The 16,862-nt window shown below is 56.0% G+C and overlaps 5 protein-coding genes across 5 annotated transcripts; 3 read left to right on the top strand and 2 right to left on the bottom strand.

The window, feature by feature from the left end:
- Positions 1 to 778: 778 nt before the first annotated feature.
- Positions 779 to 3,146, bottom strand: P884DRAFT_296950 (uncharacterized protein; the record flags this gene model as incomplete). The annotated part of the gene is made up of 4 exons (XM_069444459.1): positions 779 to 919; positions 973 to 1,153; positions 1,229 to 2,359; positions 2,554 to 3,146. The coding sequence occupies 4 exons, from the start codon at positions 3,144 to 3,146 to the stop codon at positions 779 to 781; spliced, it is 2,046 nt and encodes a 681-aa protein (XP_069300440.1).
- Positions 3,147 to 7,491: 4,345 nt separating this feature from the next.
- On the top strand, positions 7,492 to 9,173 carry P884DRAFT_236864 (uncharacterized protein). Its single transcript, XM_069440011.1, has 2 exons — positions 7,492 to 8,574; positions 8,653 to 9,173. The coding sequence occupies exons 1-2, from the start codon at positions 7,935 to 7,937 to the stop codon at positions 8,748 to 8,750; spliced, it is 738 nt and encodes a 245-aa protein (XP_069300439.1). The 5' UTR covers positions 7,492 to 7,934; the 3' UTR covers positions 8,751 to 9,173.
- Positions 9,174 to 9,325: 152 nt separating this feature from the next.
- Positions 9,326 to 11,630, bottom strand: P884DRAFT_217276 (uncharacterized protein). Its single transcript, XM_069439343.1, has 2 exons — positions 10,659 to 11,630; positions 9,326 to 10,493 (listed from the first exon to the last, which is right to left on the bottom strand). The coding sequence occupies exons 1-2, from the start codon at positions 11,293 to 11,295 to the stop codon at positions 9,412 to 9,414; spliced, it is 1,719 nt and encodes a 572-aa protein (XP_069300438.1). The 5' UTR covers positions 11,296 to 11,630; the 3' UTR covers positions 9,326 to 9,411.
- A 1,014-nt stretch (positions 11,631 to 12,644) lies between these two features.
- On the top strand, positions 12,645 to 15,303 carry P884DRAFT_327221 (uncharacterized protein). Its single transcript, XM_069445519.1, has 3 exons — positions 12,645 to 12,881; positions 12,938 to 14,872; positions 14,930 to 15,303. The coding sequence occupies exons 1-3, from the start codon at positions 12,691 to 12,693 to the stop codon at positions 15,015 to 15,017; spliced, it is 2,214 nt and encodes a 737-aa protein (XP_069300437.1). The 5' UTR covers positions 12,645 to 12,690; the 3' UTR covers positions 15,018 to 15,303.
- A 288-nt stretch (positions 15,304 to 15,591) lies between these two features.
- P884DRAFT_296946 (cyclophilin-like domain-containing protein) lies at positions 15,592 to 16,562 on the top strand (the record flags this gene model as incomplete). The annotated part of the gene is made up of 4 exons (XM_069444458.1): positions 15,592 to 15,629; positions 15,887 to 15,912; positions 15,975 to 16,120; positions 16,224 to 16,562. 4 exons carry the CDS (start codon positions 15,592 to 15,594, stop codon positions 16,560 to 16,562), a joined length of 549 nt encoding a protein of 182 aa, XP_069300436.1.
- Positions 16,563 to 16,862: the final 300 nt, after the last annotated feature.

Here is a 16,862-nt window from a genome sequence, read left to right as displayed (position 1 = left end):
TGGTAAAATTAGTGATTAGACGGCGCAAGCAAAGCAACAACTAAACTTCCGTTTCGATTTTGGTTGGGCTGCAACACCCCGAAACAAATCGCAAACTTTCCTATCTCGTTTTTTTTGTTTTTTTGGTCCACCCCACCTTGTCCGATGCCATTCGCAGTCTAAATGTCGTCTCATCGTTGTCCCTCTAATCGCGGCCCATCTTTTCTATCATCGTCGCGTCATGGAGTGGAAGAAGGGAAGAATAGCAATACACCCAATCCAAGAAATGTTGGAAAACAGGAGTAGGACTATGTGTCGTTTGAGGGGTGAAGTTTTCGAGTTGGACTTGCCAATCCCTTCGCCCCCCCGGTTCTGAAGGGATCGGTAACCCCCTTTCTTTCGCTGGTGACACTCTCTCGCCCGGCTCTCTTGTCCCTCTTGCTCGGCTTCTTTTTGTGTTCGCATATTCCTTTTCTGTTCCCGTAAACCGAGACCGACTATTGAGTGGGCAGAGGGGTATCGGTGTGAACTCCTCGTCTAAAAAAAAGGGGTATCTGGCTGTGGCGACTCAGTCCAGCCAACGCCGCTCGCATAGAAATTCAACAAGCACTAATGTTAAATCGATGAACGCCGAACTAAATGTTGCAAATGCGGGTCTCGTGTTCGCAGGTGAAGGAGGCGGGTTTGTTTTGGCAGGTTTGTTTTGCTTCGGATGCCGTTACACGGCATCCCGACGGCAGTCCGGCCAGGAGCGCGCAACGTCTGGAGAAGAGTGTTATGCTGGGCATTGATCGCCCTGCTAGAGCATCGCATCCTCGTTGATGTTGGGCAAGCTTTGTTGGAGCGCGAGAAAAGCGGCGGGGTTCTGCATCATCGACGTCAGGATCGACTGATGATGCGCCCTTATCTCGGGATCACACATGGGCGAATGTTGTTTGTGCTAGACACCCGTCAGCAACAGCCCTCGCGAGTGAGTCCTGCTCTCAGACGTACATATTTCAAGCCGTTCAGATTCTTGTAGCGCTTTCCGCAAACTTCGCACTTGAAGGGCTTCTCCTTCTCCATCCCCAACGTCCCCGGGTAAGGAGTACTAGTCTCTGGGTTGACGATAGAGAAGGTACCATCGCCGTTCTCATGCAGCTGCTGAGTTGAATGTCCATGGGTCTTGTGATACCTTGATAAGTGCGTTAGCAAAGCCGTGGAGATGCATTGAAAGATTAACCCTCGGCGGGGGTGCTGAGCCACTTACTTCAATCCATTCTGGTTCTTGTACGCCTTTTCGCACCCGATAACGGGACACCTGAAGGGCTTGTGCTCCTCGGCAGGCGGCATCATTAGAGCGGTCATCTGCTGCAGGATGAGCGCAGGATCGGTGCCGGGAGGGAACTGGCTGAGGTCAAGGTTCATGGCTTGCAGGTGCTGCTGCAACTGTTGTTGCAACTGCATCTGTTGGTCCAAGGCTCGCTGTTGGCCAGTCATCTGATTTGTGCCCCCGGGACTATACAGACGCTTGGCGGGATCGTCGATCGTGCCCAAGGCGCCGAACGCTAACCCTCCGAGTTGCGAGCCGCCCAAGTTCATGTTGCCAAGATTCATCTTCATAGGCATGCCGGCAATCTCTTCGTCCTCGTCACCGTTCCCATCCTGCCCAAACTGTTGTCCGCGTTGCGGCACTCCCTGCTGCTGTGTCGTCAAGGTCGGTGTGTTGACCGACGAGACGGTCGGGTTGTTCTGGAACCCGAAGCTGACGGCAGCTGGTGTGGGGGGCTGGGAGGTGCGGAGTGCTTGGTGAGGAAGACCGGAACTATTCAGGTGCAGCTGGGGCCTCTGTTGTTGACCGAAAAGCTCGCGGGTCGCTTGAATGGTGCGCGTGTTGTCGTCCATGTCCATTGGGCCAACCGTTTCGTCCATTTCCATGTCGCCGACCGTATCCATCTCGTCGTTCATGTGAGACGACAAGGCGTTGGCTTTCTGGGAGGACCCCGTCGCTTGTTGTTGTTGCTGTTGCTGCTGCTGGCGCATCATCTGCCCGATCCCGCCGACGCCCATGCCGGAACCAGCCTGCCGCTGCTGCGGAAAACCATGTAACGATTGCGAAGCCTGCTGTGCCCTGCCTGCAGAAGGCGCGACGGAGCCCGCGCGGCTTGTAGCGCGAGAATTTGGTTGGTTCGCACCGAAGGTATCTTTTGAGGTGGTGGGCGTCGTAGTCGGGTGGTGATGTTCCTCGTAGTGCTGGAGGAGGTCGTGCAGCGTCGGCCACCGCTGGTCGCAACATGTGAAGTCGCGCATGAAGCTTGCCTCTAGCCTGGGAATATACGAGGAAGATTGAAAAGACGAGGATTGGTTATTGATGTACGGTGAGGTTCCCGTCATCATCATGCTGCAACCAGACTGATTAGCATGGCGCGCTCGATGAAGACACAGGTCCTTTCCTCCCGCCGGCCGGCGCGGAGTGTGGCGAGGCGAGCATCCCAACCAAGACACGGTCTGGAAGGGCTGGGCTCGGGTGTGCAGGGGACAGTGCCAACCAGCAAGCAGACTGGACGAAGGCGCAAAGGCACGGAGTGAACTCACTCTTCACGGATGAAACTGCCGACTGAGATACCGCCCCAACTCATACCTCCCATCAGGCTCCCAGCTAGACTCTCGCGGCGAGCGCGATTTGCGTGTTCGCGATTTGGATTGGTCATGGAGATGGGCTTCGCACCGGCGCTGACGAATGAGTCCTGACGGCTGCGGCCAGTGGCCGAGCCGAAGTCGGGGCCGGTCGTCATGTCTACGTCTTTGGTGTCGATGTCGAGGGCGAGATCGGTATCGGCAGCGTCAGCGATGTTGGTGATGCGACCGGTGGTGTAAGAGTAGTCGAAATCGTCCTGGCCGCCGGCAATGGCGGGAGACGAAGCACGCGGTGGATATTTCTGGCCCGGGCCCGCAAAGGCAACCGGCTGAGATGTAACAGTGTGGCCAAGCACAGCCAGGCAAGGAGTGGCCGGTTGAGGCGTTGGAGAGGGCGAGCGCGGCGAGTGGTCGAGAGGGGAAGGCGAATCGCTGTGGGTAGGCGACGTATGGTTACGGGTCGAGTTCTTATTACAATGGGTCCCAGCAGGCTCCGCTGGTTCGGGGTCCGCTTTGGAATTAAACCACTGGGCCCAAGACCGGGACGGCATGGCGATGGGCCACTGTGGGTAACTAAATGCTGCCTAGCCTCGGATGCGATGGGGGCCTGCCAGCGGCGGATTGACGGCGGTCTCTCAGCGACAGCCACAGGCCCGGAACGCCGATTCGGTCACGGATTCGCCGCGCAGAATTGGCTTCCAGCTCAGGAGCTGGCGTGAAAGAAACTGAGAAAACAAAGGGAAAAATAACAAAACAAAACAGCGGTAGGTAACAGAAACAAATGGATGAAGATGAAGAAGAAGAAAAAGAAGAAGAACAACAACAAGAAGAAGAGAAAGAAAAAAGACAGCTGATCAAAATACGGAATACAATGCTTGGTTTAGGCGTGAAAGCAGAAACACTGCTCATCACCGGGAAACCCGACGCAACCGCTCTCGCTGTCGGGCTCGAAGTGTTTAATGAATGATGCAGGCCTAGTTGGAGCAAGGATAGGGGCCCCTGGGGGGGAGGAGGGACTCCGTTGAGGGATGGATCCCGTTTCCGCTAGGGTGGCACGATGGAAGGTTCGACCAGGGATTTGGGTGTAAGTGATGGTGGAGCCTGAGCTCGGTAATGACTAATTCGCCCCAACAGAGAGCAGATTCAAAATCAAAGGCCGTGCGGGATAATTCACGGCTTCCTGCTAGGTATGCCGTCGTCTTTGTCGGTGTGTGGGCGGGCGTCGAGGAGTTGGGTAGGGGGGGAGGTTGTTGAGGACGGAGAAGGAATGCGTGCCTTGCGCAGTGTGGGGGAGGCGGTGCGGTTTGCCTCTACACTAGTATTCCCTAAGGTGGGCAAGGTCGAAGGAAGACGCGGCACCGCAAGGTTGGGGGGAGCAGCATACATGCAGGGAGAGGGGTAGCAAAGATATATTACGACATTTACTCGTCTTTGACGCGGGCACCGAGTTGCTTTTGGGGGCGTCGTTGTTCAGTGCTATCATGAGTATGAGCGTTGTTTGGCACGTGAGATAGCGACGCACAGTGCGCGGACGCGCCATGTAGGAGGCTGCAAGTTGATCAGATCATTCGTGATGACATTGAAGCACTGATCATCGCAGGAGCGACTCGCGCCAAGTTGCTTTAGCAGCAGTCTTCCCAGTTCCGCTCGCTCTCACCGCCAACTTCCAGGCCGCTAATGCCTCTTGGCTTAGGTTTGTTCTCGTACGGCAACTATATGGTATCTTAATAGGAACTTTGCTCCCTAAGAACACGACGATCTGCGCTCCGGTCATGATTGCCGTCCAGGTAGCTGCGTGGATATGTAGAGGGCAAACGGCCCGGGGCCTTCCACAGGTCCACCGACTCGGGGGTCTTGGAGCTCTGCCGCACTGGCCCAGAAAACGGGAATCTTGGCTTTGTCTTTGGATTAGTGTACACCAACATTACGAGCACTGTGGGCTCGGCATTCAACACCAGTGAATGAACCCCATCCATTAAGCGGGTAGGTAGCGACCCGGAACTTAAGTACCTTACCTTCAACTAGGTCCCGACTTACTCTGTAGGGTACTGTATGTACATAAGCACTCGGGGGGCTCCACATAAGCTTTCTAGGCACTTAAGGTAGGAAGGTACTTCTGGTTCAGTTAGGCGACAGTCATGCGTTGTGTAGGTTTCTTCGGGACGTATGCACCTTGGCGTTACGCGGTGGATAAATAAGGTACCCTGGCTTACTACGTACTATACTTGTAGGTACCTGGCGAAGTACGAGGTACCTAACCAGATACTCAAGCAGCGTCCCCGGGCCACTGAGGAGGAGGCATTTACACTAGGTACTGTAGGCATTCCGGGCTTATAGGGGGCTTCTATGAAATATCGGCGGCCAAAATTCCGTAACGCGCAGAAACAAATGGCCTAAGCGCGCCTCGAGGCAACCTCCCGCGCTCACTTCCCCTTCCGCGACGGCGATCACGACGATACTCTTGCGTTCCTAGAGAAAAAAACCATGATTACTCCCGTCAGGCGTAGGAAACCGGCTTGTTGGAAAATCTGCCAAGGGTGTTTCGGAATAGGTCTCGAGCCCCTACAAAACACGGCGTATCTTGATGCAGCGGCTGGCAATGTTGCGGGCGCTGGAGCCCGAGTTAAGTCGAGATGGTAGTTGCTCTAGACTGAGCGCCACTGTAACTGACTCGAAGTCGTAACAAACGAGGTATGCCCCACGCAAACTTCCTACAATTTGGGCTAGTAGTAAATCCGCACTGCCAGATCTAACCAGCTTTCCAGACCGAAAACCATCATGGTATCATAGCAGCTCCATCGCACTTCTTTAACTAGCAGGACATTGAAGTCCCCTTTTAAGTTTTGGAGCGACATGCAAGACACCGTTCCGCTAGTGAGGTATGATGTATCGAGAAGTCTCTCGGATGTTATGGACAGGGGAGCGGTACAGTGCGTCATTACCGTACTTGCGCTTGAACGATCTGGCGGTCCGCCACGTGCGTTCGAACCGGAGTCTCTGGGACCCACAATCGCGTGCCGCAGCCCTGAGCGCTGGGAAAGAATTCGCGAATGACCAGTGACGCAGGAGTCGGTTTCATCTGTTGCCGACGTCCGTCAAGAATACCCGACGCCGTCCGGTAAGTGATTGGGCAGCTGTTGCTTTTCCAGAGGGTTTTTTAGGGGCGGGAAATATTTTGGCTTGTTCCGACGCTCTGGTTCTGTGGTTTAGCTTTTCTTCTTCAGCTAATTGTACTAAGTATATTCTGTACCTCCGGACGGTACCCTCTAAAAAGGCACGTGAACAGTCCAAGAGGTAGCATCTTGGCAGCGCCTTTTTGCCTTGGCTCCGCTCCTATCCAGATGACAAAGCATACTCGGTGGACCATAGCAAGATTCACCTTCAAGACGCTCCTGCTCTTTTTGATCGGCAAAAGAATTACACTATACAGTAGTCTATTCCAGTACTAGTATATATGAATAAGACAAATAGTTGACTAAGGTTTTCATGCCCTGTCCGCACATACCTATAGAGTAGAACCATATTATAGCCATTTTGTATATGGAACGGTTCGAGCTTATTAGTGCACACTTCTGATAGAGGGGCTTCTCGGGAACCCACTCGAATTTACAGAACTTGCATGTACGTAATAACTACCCTAGGGAACAGACAACGGAGACACCAGAACCTCGCATGGCATGACGGGTGCTCTGTCTGTCCATAACCTGGCCGTATCTTAATGATCCTTTGGGAGCACCCTTACGTTCTCTCCTAGGCCCATACTGCCTGCGTATGTACACTGCGACAGCACGCTACGGGCGGCATTTACCATCCTCGGCAGCTTAGAGTAGCATTTTAGCTAGCGGTTCCTGTCTCCAAACCCCGAGGAACCCATTAATGGAATGTCGCATTCGCGCCAATGCGGAGGGTTATTCCGGCGCGGTAGATCTGGCAATGCCTGCCCCGGATGGATGGAGTGCTTTTCCGGGCCGAGTTGTTGAGAAGCCTGAGAACCTATTTACACTCTCAAATCCCTTCGTGGAAACAGGCATGAAACTGCAGCATGAGAACCAGCCCAACCTTCCTTCGCATCCGCCGTTGTTTCCACGCTTTCACAACAGCCTAAAGCACGACGGTCTGACTACCCTACCTAGCTCAGGGCAGGCGACAATGGATCAGCCCCGTTCTGGAGTACGAAACAGTAGTTGTCGCTGAACCGAACGGAGGACGCAGGGCATTGAAGTTTCAAGACACATGCGGTATTGGTGTGACATCTTGCCGAGCCACGGCACGGCAGGCCGGCTTTTGCCGACCTCGCCCCTACCATCGCGGGGACGGTCTGGGCGCGCCAGCTGGTGTTAGGGCGGGAACCTAGAAGGCAGCCCCCACTATGCTGTGATTTGTAACTAGTTATGAACCTTATTCCGTAAGTACTGCAAGGTACTGCGGACAGTAATCCGTACATGCATACTCGCACGTTCCAAAATCACGGAACCCGCCAGCAGAACCTCCATCAATCCGTATGCCAGGGTGTTGTTCTTGTGTCGAGATAAAAGTTGGCTGGCCTCTCAGAAACAACGCCTGGATCGGAGGCGTATCTCGGAGGACTCCCGGAGAGTTTGCGTCGTCTGTTGCGACCGACCGTTGCGCCTCTCTGCATGGATCACGGAAGAGTTCGGGGTCAGGCATCCGAGCAGCTGCTATGTGTACGGCAAAAGTAGGAACAAGTGTGTTGTGATGTAGCCTCGAGGCAGCGGCTTCCTCCACTCAATTAGTCATTGCTTTGCGACAAAATCCCGAACAGAAGGTTCTGGTCTGTGCACAGGCAATGACGGAGAAGACTCGGGGTTTACCTCGCCCCAGCAGCGAACTGACATCACTCATCTAGGCCGTATTACACTAGAGCAAGGAATTTTTAAAAACGTTCCAACTCTCCTTTAGACAACTCGATTCCAAATCAGTTTTTCTCCAGAACCGACTACACTTTTGCAATAGAAACTTCGACTGGTAAGAGGCTTTTTATATATAACTATTAGGTTTGTTCTCCGGAACTCCCGGGTCTCTTTTCCTACTCCATACGCTCTGTCGTAACAAGCCGGCCCCCCAACCAAACCTTGGGCCCCACAGCGTACCCGAATTTGCGTTCCTTGTCTCCAGTCGAGACCTATACGGTCATCCGATACTTTTTTGCGCAACCGACAACAGCGCCGCAGACAGACAAACTAAAAGGGAGAACGAGGGCCCTGAATCGACGCGCCCAGAGATCCCTTAGAACATAGCACAGCAGTCCGCACCTCAATTGCCGCAATCGACAACCCCAGCAGTTAGCAACCCTCTCAGCCGGCGCCCCCACAGCCAAGATGAAGGTCATCAGCAAGGAAGAAGAGCAAGAGCACTACAGCCGCGTCATTCGTGGCGGTCTCATCGGCGGCACCGCAGGCCTGGCGGTAGGCCTGGCCGGCGTAATCTATGGCTCGAAAAGGTACCCGATGATCCGGCAGCTCACGCTCCCGTTCCGGTCCTTCCTGGTGACATCATCGGGCACCTTCGGCGCCATCGTGCTCGCGGAGCGCTACGGCATCGAGTACCAGCGCTCGCGCGACGCCATGAACAACTACCTCGAGGAGACGCACCGGGCGGTCGAGGAGGCGCGGCGCGCGCAGCTGAGCGAGAAGCAGAAGCTCCTCAACTGGGGCCGTGAGAACCGCTACACCATCGTCTTCGCCAGCTGGATTGCCGCCATGGGCGTCGCCATGGCCATCGTCGGCCGCAACAAGTACCTCAGCACCAGCCAGAAGCTCGTCCAGGCCCGTGTCTACGCCCAGGGTCTGACGCTCGCCGTGCTCATCGCCACCGCCGCCTTGGAGACGGCCGACGCAAAGTCCGGCAAGGGCCGCTGGGAGACCGTCCTGGTCGTTGACCCCAACGACCCTACCCACAAGCACATGATTGAAAAGAAGATCCACAAGGAAGACTACGAGGGCCAGGACTTGTGGAAAGGTAACGCTGACCAGTCCAACAACCCCCTCGTATCAGTCGTCAACCCAAAGAACTAAAATGACTAACCCGAGCCTGCAGAGATGGTCGCTGCCGAAGAGAGGCGGCTGGGAGAGCAGAAGAAAAACCGTCAGGATCAGAAGAAGCCCGAAGAAGAGGGCAAGGCCGCTGCTCATTGAGGACCCGGAATTTCCGGTCCATTTTACAAACCTTCTCCTGACAGGGCTGTGTCATGACACATTGACATATCGCCCATGAGTAACCTCTCCACTTCTGCATGCAGGGCGGCGTTTATGGGTTGATTTAGCGGGTGCAGTGCTTGTTCTTTTTTTTTTTTTGTATGGATTGTTTCGATGTCGGCATCTAGTGTTTCTCTCGCGTAACTACCATCAGAGTCAGGTCGATCTGAAACCAGGTGTTCAACCGGACCGGCCTGTGCAGGCATGGCAACAGAGAGCGCAGGATTCGATGGACGTGCGGCCACGGTTTAAAAAAAACGAGAGGCATAGACACAAGATGGCTTTGTATAAGAAGCTGTATTTTATTCTCCAGCAGAAGTGCTCGTTATCTGCGATTTCGTTGACCACCAACTTAAATGGGAGTGAACTTTTTAAAAAAGGAAACTCTGATAATAAGGCCGTTACCGCTCTCCGTTTTGTATTGCGTTGTCCAGACCGCGACGCCATGCCTCGTCAGTGTTGTAGAACGCGTGCCCCTGCTTCCCCTCGATCCAACCGCTTTTCCCCCAAAAACCCCCTCAATATCTAGAGCCTCAATATCTTAAATCTCTCATGCGGCCCCCTTTCCACTGAAGCAGCTGGCGATTAGGATCAAACAAACCTAGACATCAACAGTAAAATGACTGATCTGCGAGTAGTACGAGTGCACGGCCAGCTCGAGGATCCACACGTCGCCAAACACCTCGCTGCCGTCAAACCCGCCTATCACCAGCAGCCGGCTGTCGTGCAGGACGGTAGTGTGATAGCCCCTGCCGCTGGGGGGCAGGCCGTAGACCTTGCGCCTGTCCCAGGACATGGTCACGAGGTTCAGCAGCAGGACGTCGTTGGAGTACTCGTTCCCGTCGTGGCCGCCGATGACGAACAGGTAGGAGCCGACGATGGTCGAGGTGTGCGAGAGGCGCCGGTAGGTGATGGGTATGTTGACCACCTTCCAGACGTGCGTCTCGACGTTGTAGACCCAGACGTCGTTGAAGCACTCGCCGCCGTCGGAGCCGCCGTAGATGATGAGCTTGTTGCCGACCATGTTGGCCGTGTGGTAGCCCCGCGCCTTGGGGACGGCGTCCTTGCCGGTGCCGGTCGCCGGGGAGGGCGCCGAGATGAGCTTCCACGACATCTTGTTGATGTCGCTCACGTCGAGCCGCCAGATGTCGTTGAGGGCGCGCACCCCGTCGCCGCCCCCGAAGACGTAGATGCCGTTCTTGTACAGGCAGGCCGTGTGCGCGCGCCGCCGCGACGGCGCCTTGTCCCCCAGGATCCGCGGCTTGGACCAGCGGAAGTTGACCGTGTCCAGCACGTACACGTCGTTGTAGTACGCGGGGCCGTCGCCGCCGCCAAAGACGACGAGCTTCTTGCCGACGGCGGTACACGTCATGGCGCGCAGGGGCACGGGCACGTCGCCGGCCACGTGCGGCGTCGACCAGTAGAAGGCGTCGGCGTCCAGCACGTACAGCTCGTTGAAGCAGGCCCGCGCGTCGCACCCGCCGAACACAAACACGTTGGACCCCACCAGCGTCGCCGTGTGCGCCCGCAGCGCCGTGTGCGGCGCCCCCGACACCGGCGCCCGGCTCCAGTACATGCCCGACGACGGCGCGGCCGGCACGTCGGCCGCCGTCCGGGGGTCCACGAGCGGCGGGGAAGGGGTGTACACCTCGGCGCCCTTGGCCGGCGCCCCCCGGCCCGTGCCTATTCGGGTCACGGTGCCGGGTACCACGCTGCTGCTGCCGCCATTGCCGATGTTGCTGTGGTTATTGTTATGATTATTATTGTTGTTGTTGTTGTTGTTGCCGCTGCTGTTCCTGCCGCTGCTGCTGCCGCCGCTTTGCCCCGATCCCCCGGCTCCCCCACTACCCCCTGCTCCGCCTCCTCCTGGTCGGCTTGCAATGGCCGAGGTCGAGCGCAGCGCCTGCGGTCGTCGTGGGGGCTCTTTGCCGCCGCCGCCGCCACTGCCGGCGGCAGATTCCTGCCGCTCACGCCCGGGAGTCTTCACAGGCGTTCCGTCTTCGGAAGTGGCAGGCTGTCGGGTCAAGGAGGGTGTTGGTGTCTTCAAGGTACCGGAAGAGAACGAGGCTGCTGAGACTGGGAGCGACGGCGTCACCCCGGAGGAGGAGGAAGAGGAGGAGGGCGCGATCGCTGCAGCCGACGACTGCGAGCGCTGGCGGAGGGAGAGGTCGGTGGGCTTGTTGCGGCGGTCCTGACTCTTGGAAGAGAGGTGTCCGGGCGTGTGAGATCGCGGTATCGGGGGCGCTCTGTCCCGGGCTTCTTCTTCCTCTTCTTCCTCTTCCTCTTCTTCTTCTTCTTCTTCTTCTTCTTCTTCTTCTTCTTCTTCTTCTTCGTCGTCGTCGTCGTCGTCGTCGTAGGGCTCGGAGGGAGGGAGGCGCGAATCTGAGGCCGACACCGGCGCTATCCTCTGCGAGCGCACGGCTTTGCGGTTCTGTGGAGACTGCAGCGTGTCCTCCTGCCCCGCTCCTCTGGCCTGGTCAGCCATTGTAGGTCCGAATGATCATGTCCCGAACATGGACGCAAGGAGAGACAATAGTGGGCGGCGGCGCTGCGAGACCAAACGGTCGGTCTAACCCAGGCGTGGGACGGCGGCCCTGGGCGGGGAGGGACCTGAATGTCGAATCGGATCGGAGGCGGGAGCGGATGACGCTTTCGGGACCGGGTAGCTAAGGTAAGTAGGTAGGTACACTAGAGATCGTATTTTGGCCCAAAGGTAAGCTGCCAGTCAAATTACCACTGCGCGATGGACGCGATGACTATTTTGCCTAGAAGGACGAGACAGGAAATCGGGAGGTGAAATTGAACCGACCCCCTGGTGAGGTGGGATGGGCGCTGTTGCTTTCGGAGCTGTAGTGTAGTGTCAAACCCCCTGTAATAACAGCTCCCGCGCCAACAGCAGCCGACATTCCCGGTTCCCCCACTTGCACCATGCCTTCCAGCCCCAACGCGCCCCCGCACACCCTCCCCTTTTTGCTTGCCAGTGGATCATGCAGGACGGCATTCATCATCCGTATGTACGGGATAGCGCCTTGCAAGTCATGTAAGGCACTTCCAAACCTAGTAGGATGTCTTACTTCTCCATCCAGGGGTTCTGGCACGCTGCAATGCAACATCTCCAGACAGCCACAAGGAGAAAACACCTTGCGCTAAGACTGGAACAGATCGAGCTCCGGGACCCCGCGTCTGGATTCAACATCCCCGCAGCCTCAAGACTGGATAGAGACCGGTCTTGTTGGCGAGAGACCAACGGTAGTTGTCCTCATGATGGAAGCCCCAAGACAAGCCGCTCTTGTGGGCGACCATTCCAGACCGGTGCAACCTGAAGGAGCCGCCAGGCGCTCTCACGCTCCGCTTTCAAAACCGTAGATATTCCAGAATGCTCAAGCAGAATAGTACGGCCTGGGTGAGCGTACTACTTGGCAGAGAGGGTCTCTGTACATACACGTCTACACGACATTTTCAATCAGTTGCCGTCTAAGTGAGCAGAGTGTCCCCGGAGACGGAAACGCTAAAGAAGCAGTGCCCCGCGTACGATCGCTTGCTTTTGAACATGCACATAGTTACTCCGTATTGTATGTACCTCCTGCACAGAGTACGCTACGTTTTGAATGTAGTGTACGGATTAGTTACCGTACTATGTATTGTAAAAATTACCGAGCTTGGTTTTACAGAAAGGTGCGTTGTCAGAGACGCTCAGTGACCCCGCTGTGGGGCCAGATTTCAGCTCGACCGATAGAGCATTTTTTAGATTTCAAAGTTGAATGTCAGAACGGTCATACAAAAAAAGGTTAGGAAATTCGTAAGAGGCCAGAATAACCTAACCTTTAGAAAGTAGCAACCAACTCGGAAGCCCTGGCTTCCTGAATATAATATATGAGCGATGGAATCGCAAGAGACCGCCAAGCGGCCCCAGGGAGAGGCCAATGGCTCTACTGATCATCAAAATATTCCCAACGGCGACGAACCTGCGCTCAAGAAGATCAAACTCGACGGGCCTTCATCAGTGTCCGACGTTCCAGCCCAGTCGTCGCCAAGACCGAGGGTCAAAGGAGTCGCCCCGATCAAGGCAGAGTTAGAAAACTCACACATGCCACCCCGACGTCCAGCATCGCTGACAACTTGCGTAGATACTTGATCTTCGTACCTGGCCAGACAGGGAAGCCTGCCGAGGACGAGGTCGCTGACGACGATGCTGCCGAAGGGCAAACAGCTCGGGAACCCCAGGAGGCGGCACAAACATCCAAAAAGGACGGGAAGCGGAAAAAGCAGAAGGGCCAAAACAAGGACAGAGACTTTGGCACATTCTCAGATGCTAAGCGCCTATGCAATTCCGTCGCATGGACTCCTGAGTTCTCCCCTCGGCCCTGCAAACATGGCGACCGTTGCAATGCCCTCCACGACCTCCGCCAGTATCTGAAAGAAGGCCGGCGCCCCGACCTCGCCACCTTCGGAGGCAAGTGCCCCGTCTGGGCAAAGTACGGCAAGTGCCCCTCGGGCTGGCGTTGTTTGTTTGTCCGCAGTCACATGGACGAAATCAAACACACCGACGGCCGGTCAGAACTGGTTCTCTTGGAAAAGACCACAAAACAATCACCCGATGGAGTGGAGGGGGAGAAGGACGAGGGGAAGAAGGAGGAAGGGGAGGAGGAGGAGGAGGAGGGAGAGATGGGAGACGTCAAGCCTGGCGTGGTCAACGTGGTGCCGACCAGGATCAAGTTCGACCTCGCGAAAAAGAGACTACGCCTGGAAAAGTCGGATCGGTACCTAGAGTGGCTGGCCAAAGACACCGAACGGCTCACCAGGCATTACCACAAGCAGAAAAACGATACGGACGAGGCCAATGACTATCGAGCACAATACGTTGAGCCGCCGCTCAAGCCGTCGGAAAAGAGGAGGATCTACTTTGGCCGAGAGACGCCGGTTCTTGCGCCCCTTACCACGCAAGGCAATCTTCCGTTCCGCCGCCTCTGTGTCGAGCTAGGGGCTCAAGTGACATACTCCGAGATGGCCCTAGGGCTACCGTTATTGCAAGGGCAGAAGGCAGACTGGACCCTGATGAGGGCTCACGAGATCGAGACCACTCCACCTCGCTTCGTCCCCGGCAACGGTTCTATCGTCCGAGACTACGACAATTCGAGAGATCTCAAATTCGGCGCTCAGATCGCCGCCAGCGTCCCCTGGGTCGCAATCAAGGCCGCCGAGGCTCTGTCTCGGTTCCTGCCGCATCTCCGACTCATTGACCTGAACTGCGGCTGCCCGGTGGACGCGGTGTACAAATCCGGCGCCGGGTCTGCCCTTCTGGATGCTCAGTCGAAGCTGGAGAGAATGATCAGGGGCATGAACGCGGTTTCGGGGGAAGTACCAATCACCGCAAAGATCAGGATGGGCGTCAGGGACGACAGGCACACGGCACACAAGCTCGTCGAGCGCCTGGCGCTAGGGAGCGAGGATATGCGCAGCGTGGTCGGCGCCCCCGGCTGCGCCGCCGTCACGCTCCACGGCCGGACGAGGCAGCAGCGGTACACCAAGGCCGCCGACTGGGGCTACATCGCCGAGTGTGCCGCCCTGATCAAGCAGTTCAACGACAAGGCGGACAGCCTGGCCGACACCATTCGGGAAGCCGACGAGAGCACGCTGCCTAACGGGGGCAAGATGTACTTCTTGGGCAACGGCGACTGCTACTCGCACGTCGACTACTTTGAGCACATCGACAAAGCCAAGGTCGATAGTGTCATGATTGGCCGGGGCGCCATCGTCAAGCCGTGGATCTTTGAGGAGATCGAGAAAGGGCAGTACCTGGACAAGTCAAGCTCGGAGCGGCTGACGTACATTGAGAAGTTCGCCCGCTACGGAATGGAGGCCTGGGGCTCGGACGAGCTCGGTCTCAACTACACGCGCCGGTTCCTTCTGGAGTTCCTCAGCTTCTTCTGCCGCTACGTGCCTGTTGGCCTGCTGGAACATCTCCCTCCCAGCCTGAACGACAGGCCCCCTGCTTACCGCGGGCGGGACGATCTTGAGACGCTGCTTGCGAGTAGGAATTACAAGGACTGGATCAAGATCAGGTATGATCTGCCGCGTGTGGGCGAAACCGTAATGGTTCTCGGCTGACAGAGATGCAGTGAGATGTTCCTGGGCCCAGCCCCGCCAGGGTTCAAGTTCCAGCCAAAGCACAAGTCGAACAGCTACGAGCTCGAGGCGGAGGGTTGAAAAACAAGAGGTCATACTTCCGTGATGCGGAGTTTCCTTAGGGTATACACATCACAGGATATGGAAATAGACGCCGCAGATGAGGAGCCTCGGAGGATACCAAAAAACCGCCCAAACCGCGAGGGTGGCGGGACAGGAGCTGGAGGGAATGCAGTAACGGAGGGGTCCAAGTAAGGCTAGCGGACCTCGGCCAACGCACGAAATGGTCTAGGACCTCGCCCGTTAACGTTGCGCTGAATTGTTTGTGCCCTCAGAAGCCACGCAAACTTCTTGTCCAAAAGTTGAGTCCTGTTATTTTGATCGTTGCCACCTGACAAGAAAAATATGCCAGCTGTAAGGCAACTCTGACTGCGTTATTTCCCTTCCCTTTCCACGTCATGACGGTTTTGAAGGCTATCTGACTGTTCCAAGTACTATATAATCCGTATAAATATGGAGCAGTTAGGACCCCACTCTCCTCAACCCCTCATCTGTAAATTTAGGCTGCCACCAAACAACACACAACGTAAACACACACCAACCACAGAAATTCAACCTCCGTCAATCAACTAGAGACACACATAACTTCATCAACATGGCGTCTACGGTACTTCCTGAGTCGGGCAATCCTCTGTAAGTTCGAAGCCTCTTTGACGCTGCTGGCCCTTTTTTTTCGTCCCCTTTTTGTTCGCAGTCCTTCCTACTCGCCTCTGGTTGATGCCCCGCCTCATCATTTGCACCACATGATTGAGGGAGTGGTATTCTCGTGGCGCAACTGCTGTGGCCGAGCTACCGACGACGGCGGCCATGATGCCTGACACCCAAGTTGGTTCTGCTGCGCGTCAGGAATAGGATTTCATGCTGACATGGTTATCTTTCACTTCTCACAGCGTCTTTTTCGACATCACACTTGGCGGTATGAACATCTAGCCACAATCCTCCTGGGGTCGAACATGGCGTACTCATCACCGTAACCAGGCGAACCGCTCGGCCGCATCACCTTTGAGCTCTTCAAGGACGTGGTTCCCAAGACGGCCGAGAACTTCCGCCAGTTCTGCACCGGCGAGTACAAGAACCATCTCGGCCGGCCCCAGGGCTACAAGGGCTCCAAGTTCCACCGCATCGTAAGAAGCCCTGGATACCCTACCAACAAAGAAACATGCAAAAAAAAAAGAAGAGAATAAAAATAAGAAAAAAAATCACTACTCTAACCACGGAAAAACACAGATCCCCAACTTCATGTGCCAGGGCGGCGACTTCCTCAACGGCGACGGCACGGGGTCGACGTGCATCTACGGGACCAAGAGGTTCGCCGACGAGAACTTCAACATCAAGCACGACCGGCCGGGCCTGCTGTCCATGGCCAACGCGGGGCCCAACACCAACGGGTGCCAGTTCTTCATCACCACGGTGCCCACGCCCTTCCTGGACGGAAAGCACGTCGTCTTTGGCCGCGTCGTCGACGGCATGGACGTCGTCCGCAAGATGGAGCACACCAAGACCGGCCTCAGGGGCAAGGACGTGCCCAACCTGGACGTCGTCATTGCCGAGTGCGGCGAGCTGTGAAAAAGAAAAAAAGGGGTCGAATTTTCGAGGCGGAAAGCGGGGATGCTGAAGAACCAAGTCGATCATCAATTTGTAGATCGATGAGTGGACGCGCAGAATGAAAAATAACAGTGTTTCGGCTCTAGCTTCTATGTTCATACGTTCATACGTATCTGTAAGTGCTGTGATTGTCGTCGCCTGGAAACCAACTACTGCCTGCCAAACGACTGGGGATTGAAGGAGGGGGGCGGGGCGGGGTGGGGGGAGCTGAAGCTACAGTATTCCGCATGTCTGTGCATCATCTGCCGCCAGCCGGCAGGA

Source organism: Thermothelomyces heterothallicus, assembly GCF_042370625.1.
Source record: "Thermothelomyces heterothallicus CBS 202.75 unplaced genomic scaffold P884_scaffold_3, whole genome shotgun sequence".
Lineage (NCBI taxonomy): Eukaryota > Fungi > Ascomycota > Sordariomycetes > Sordariales > Chaetomiaceae > Thermothelomyces > Thermothelomyces heterothallicus.
This window is presented reverse-complemented; position numbering and strand designations above follow the sequence as displayed.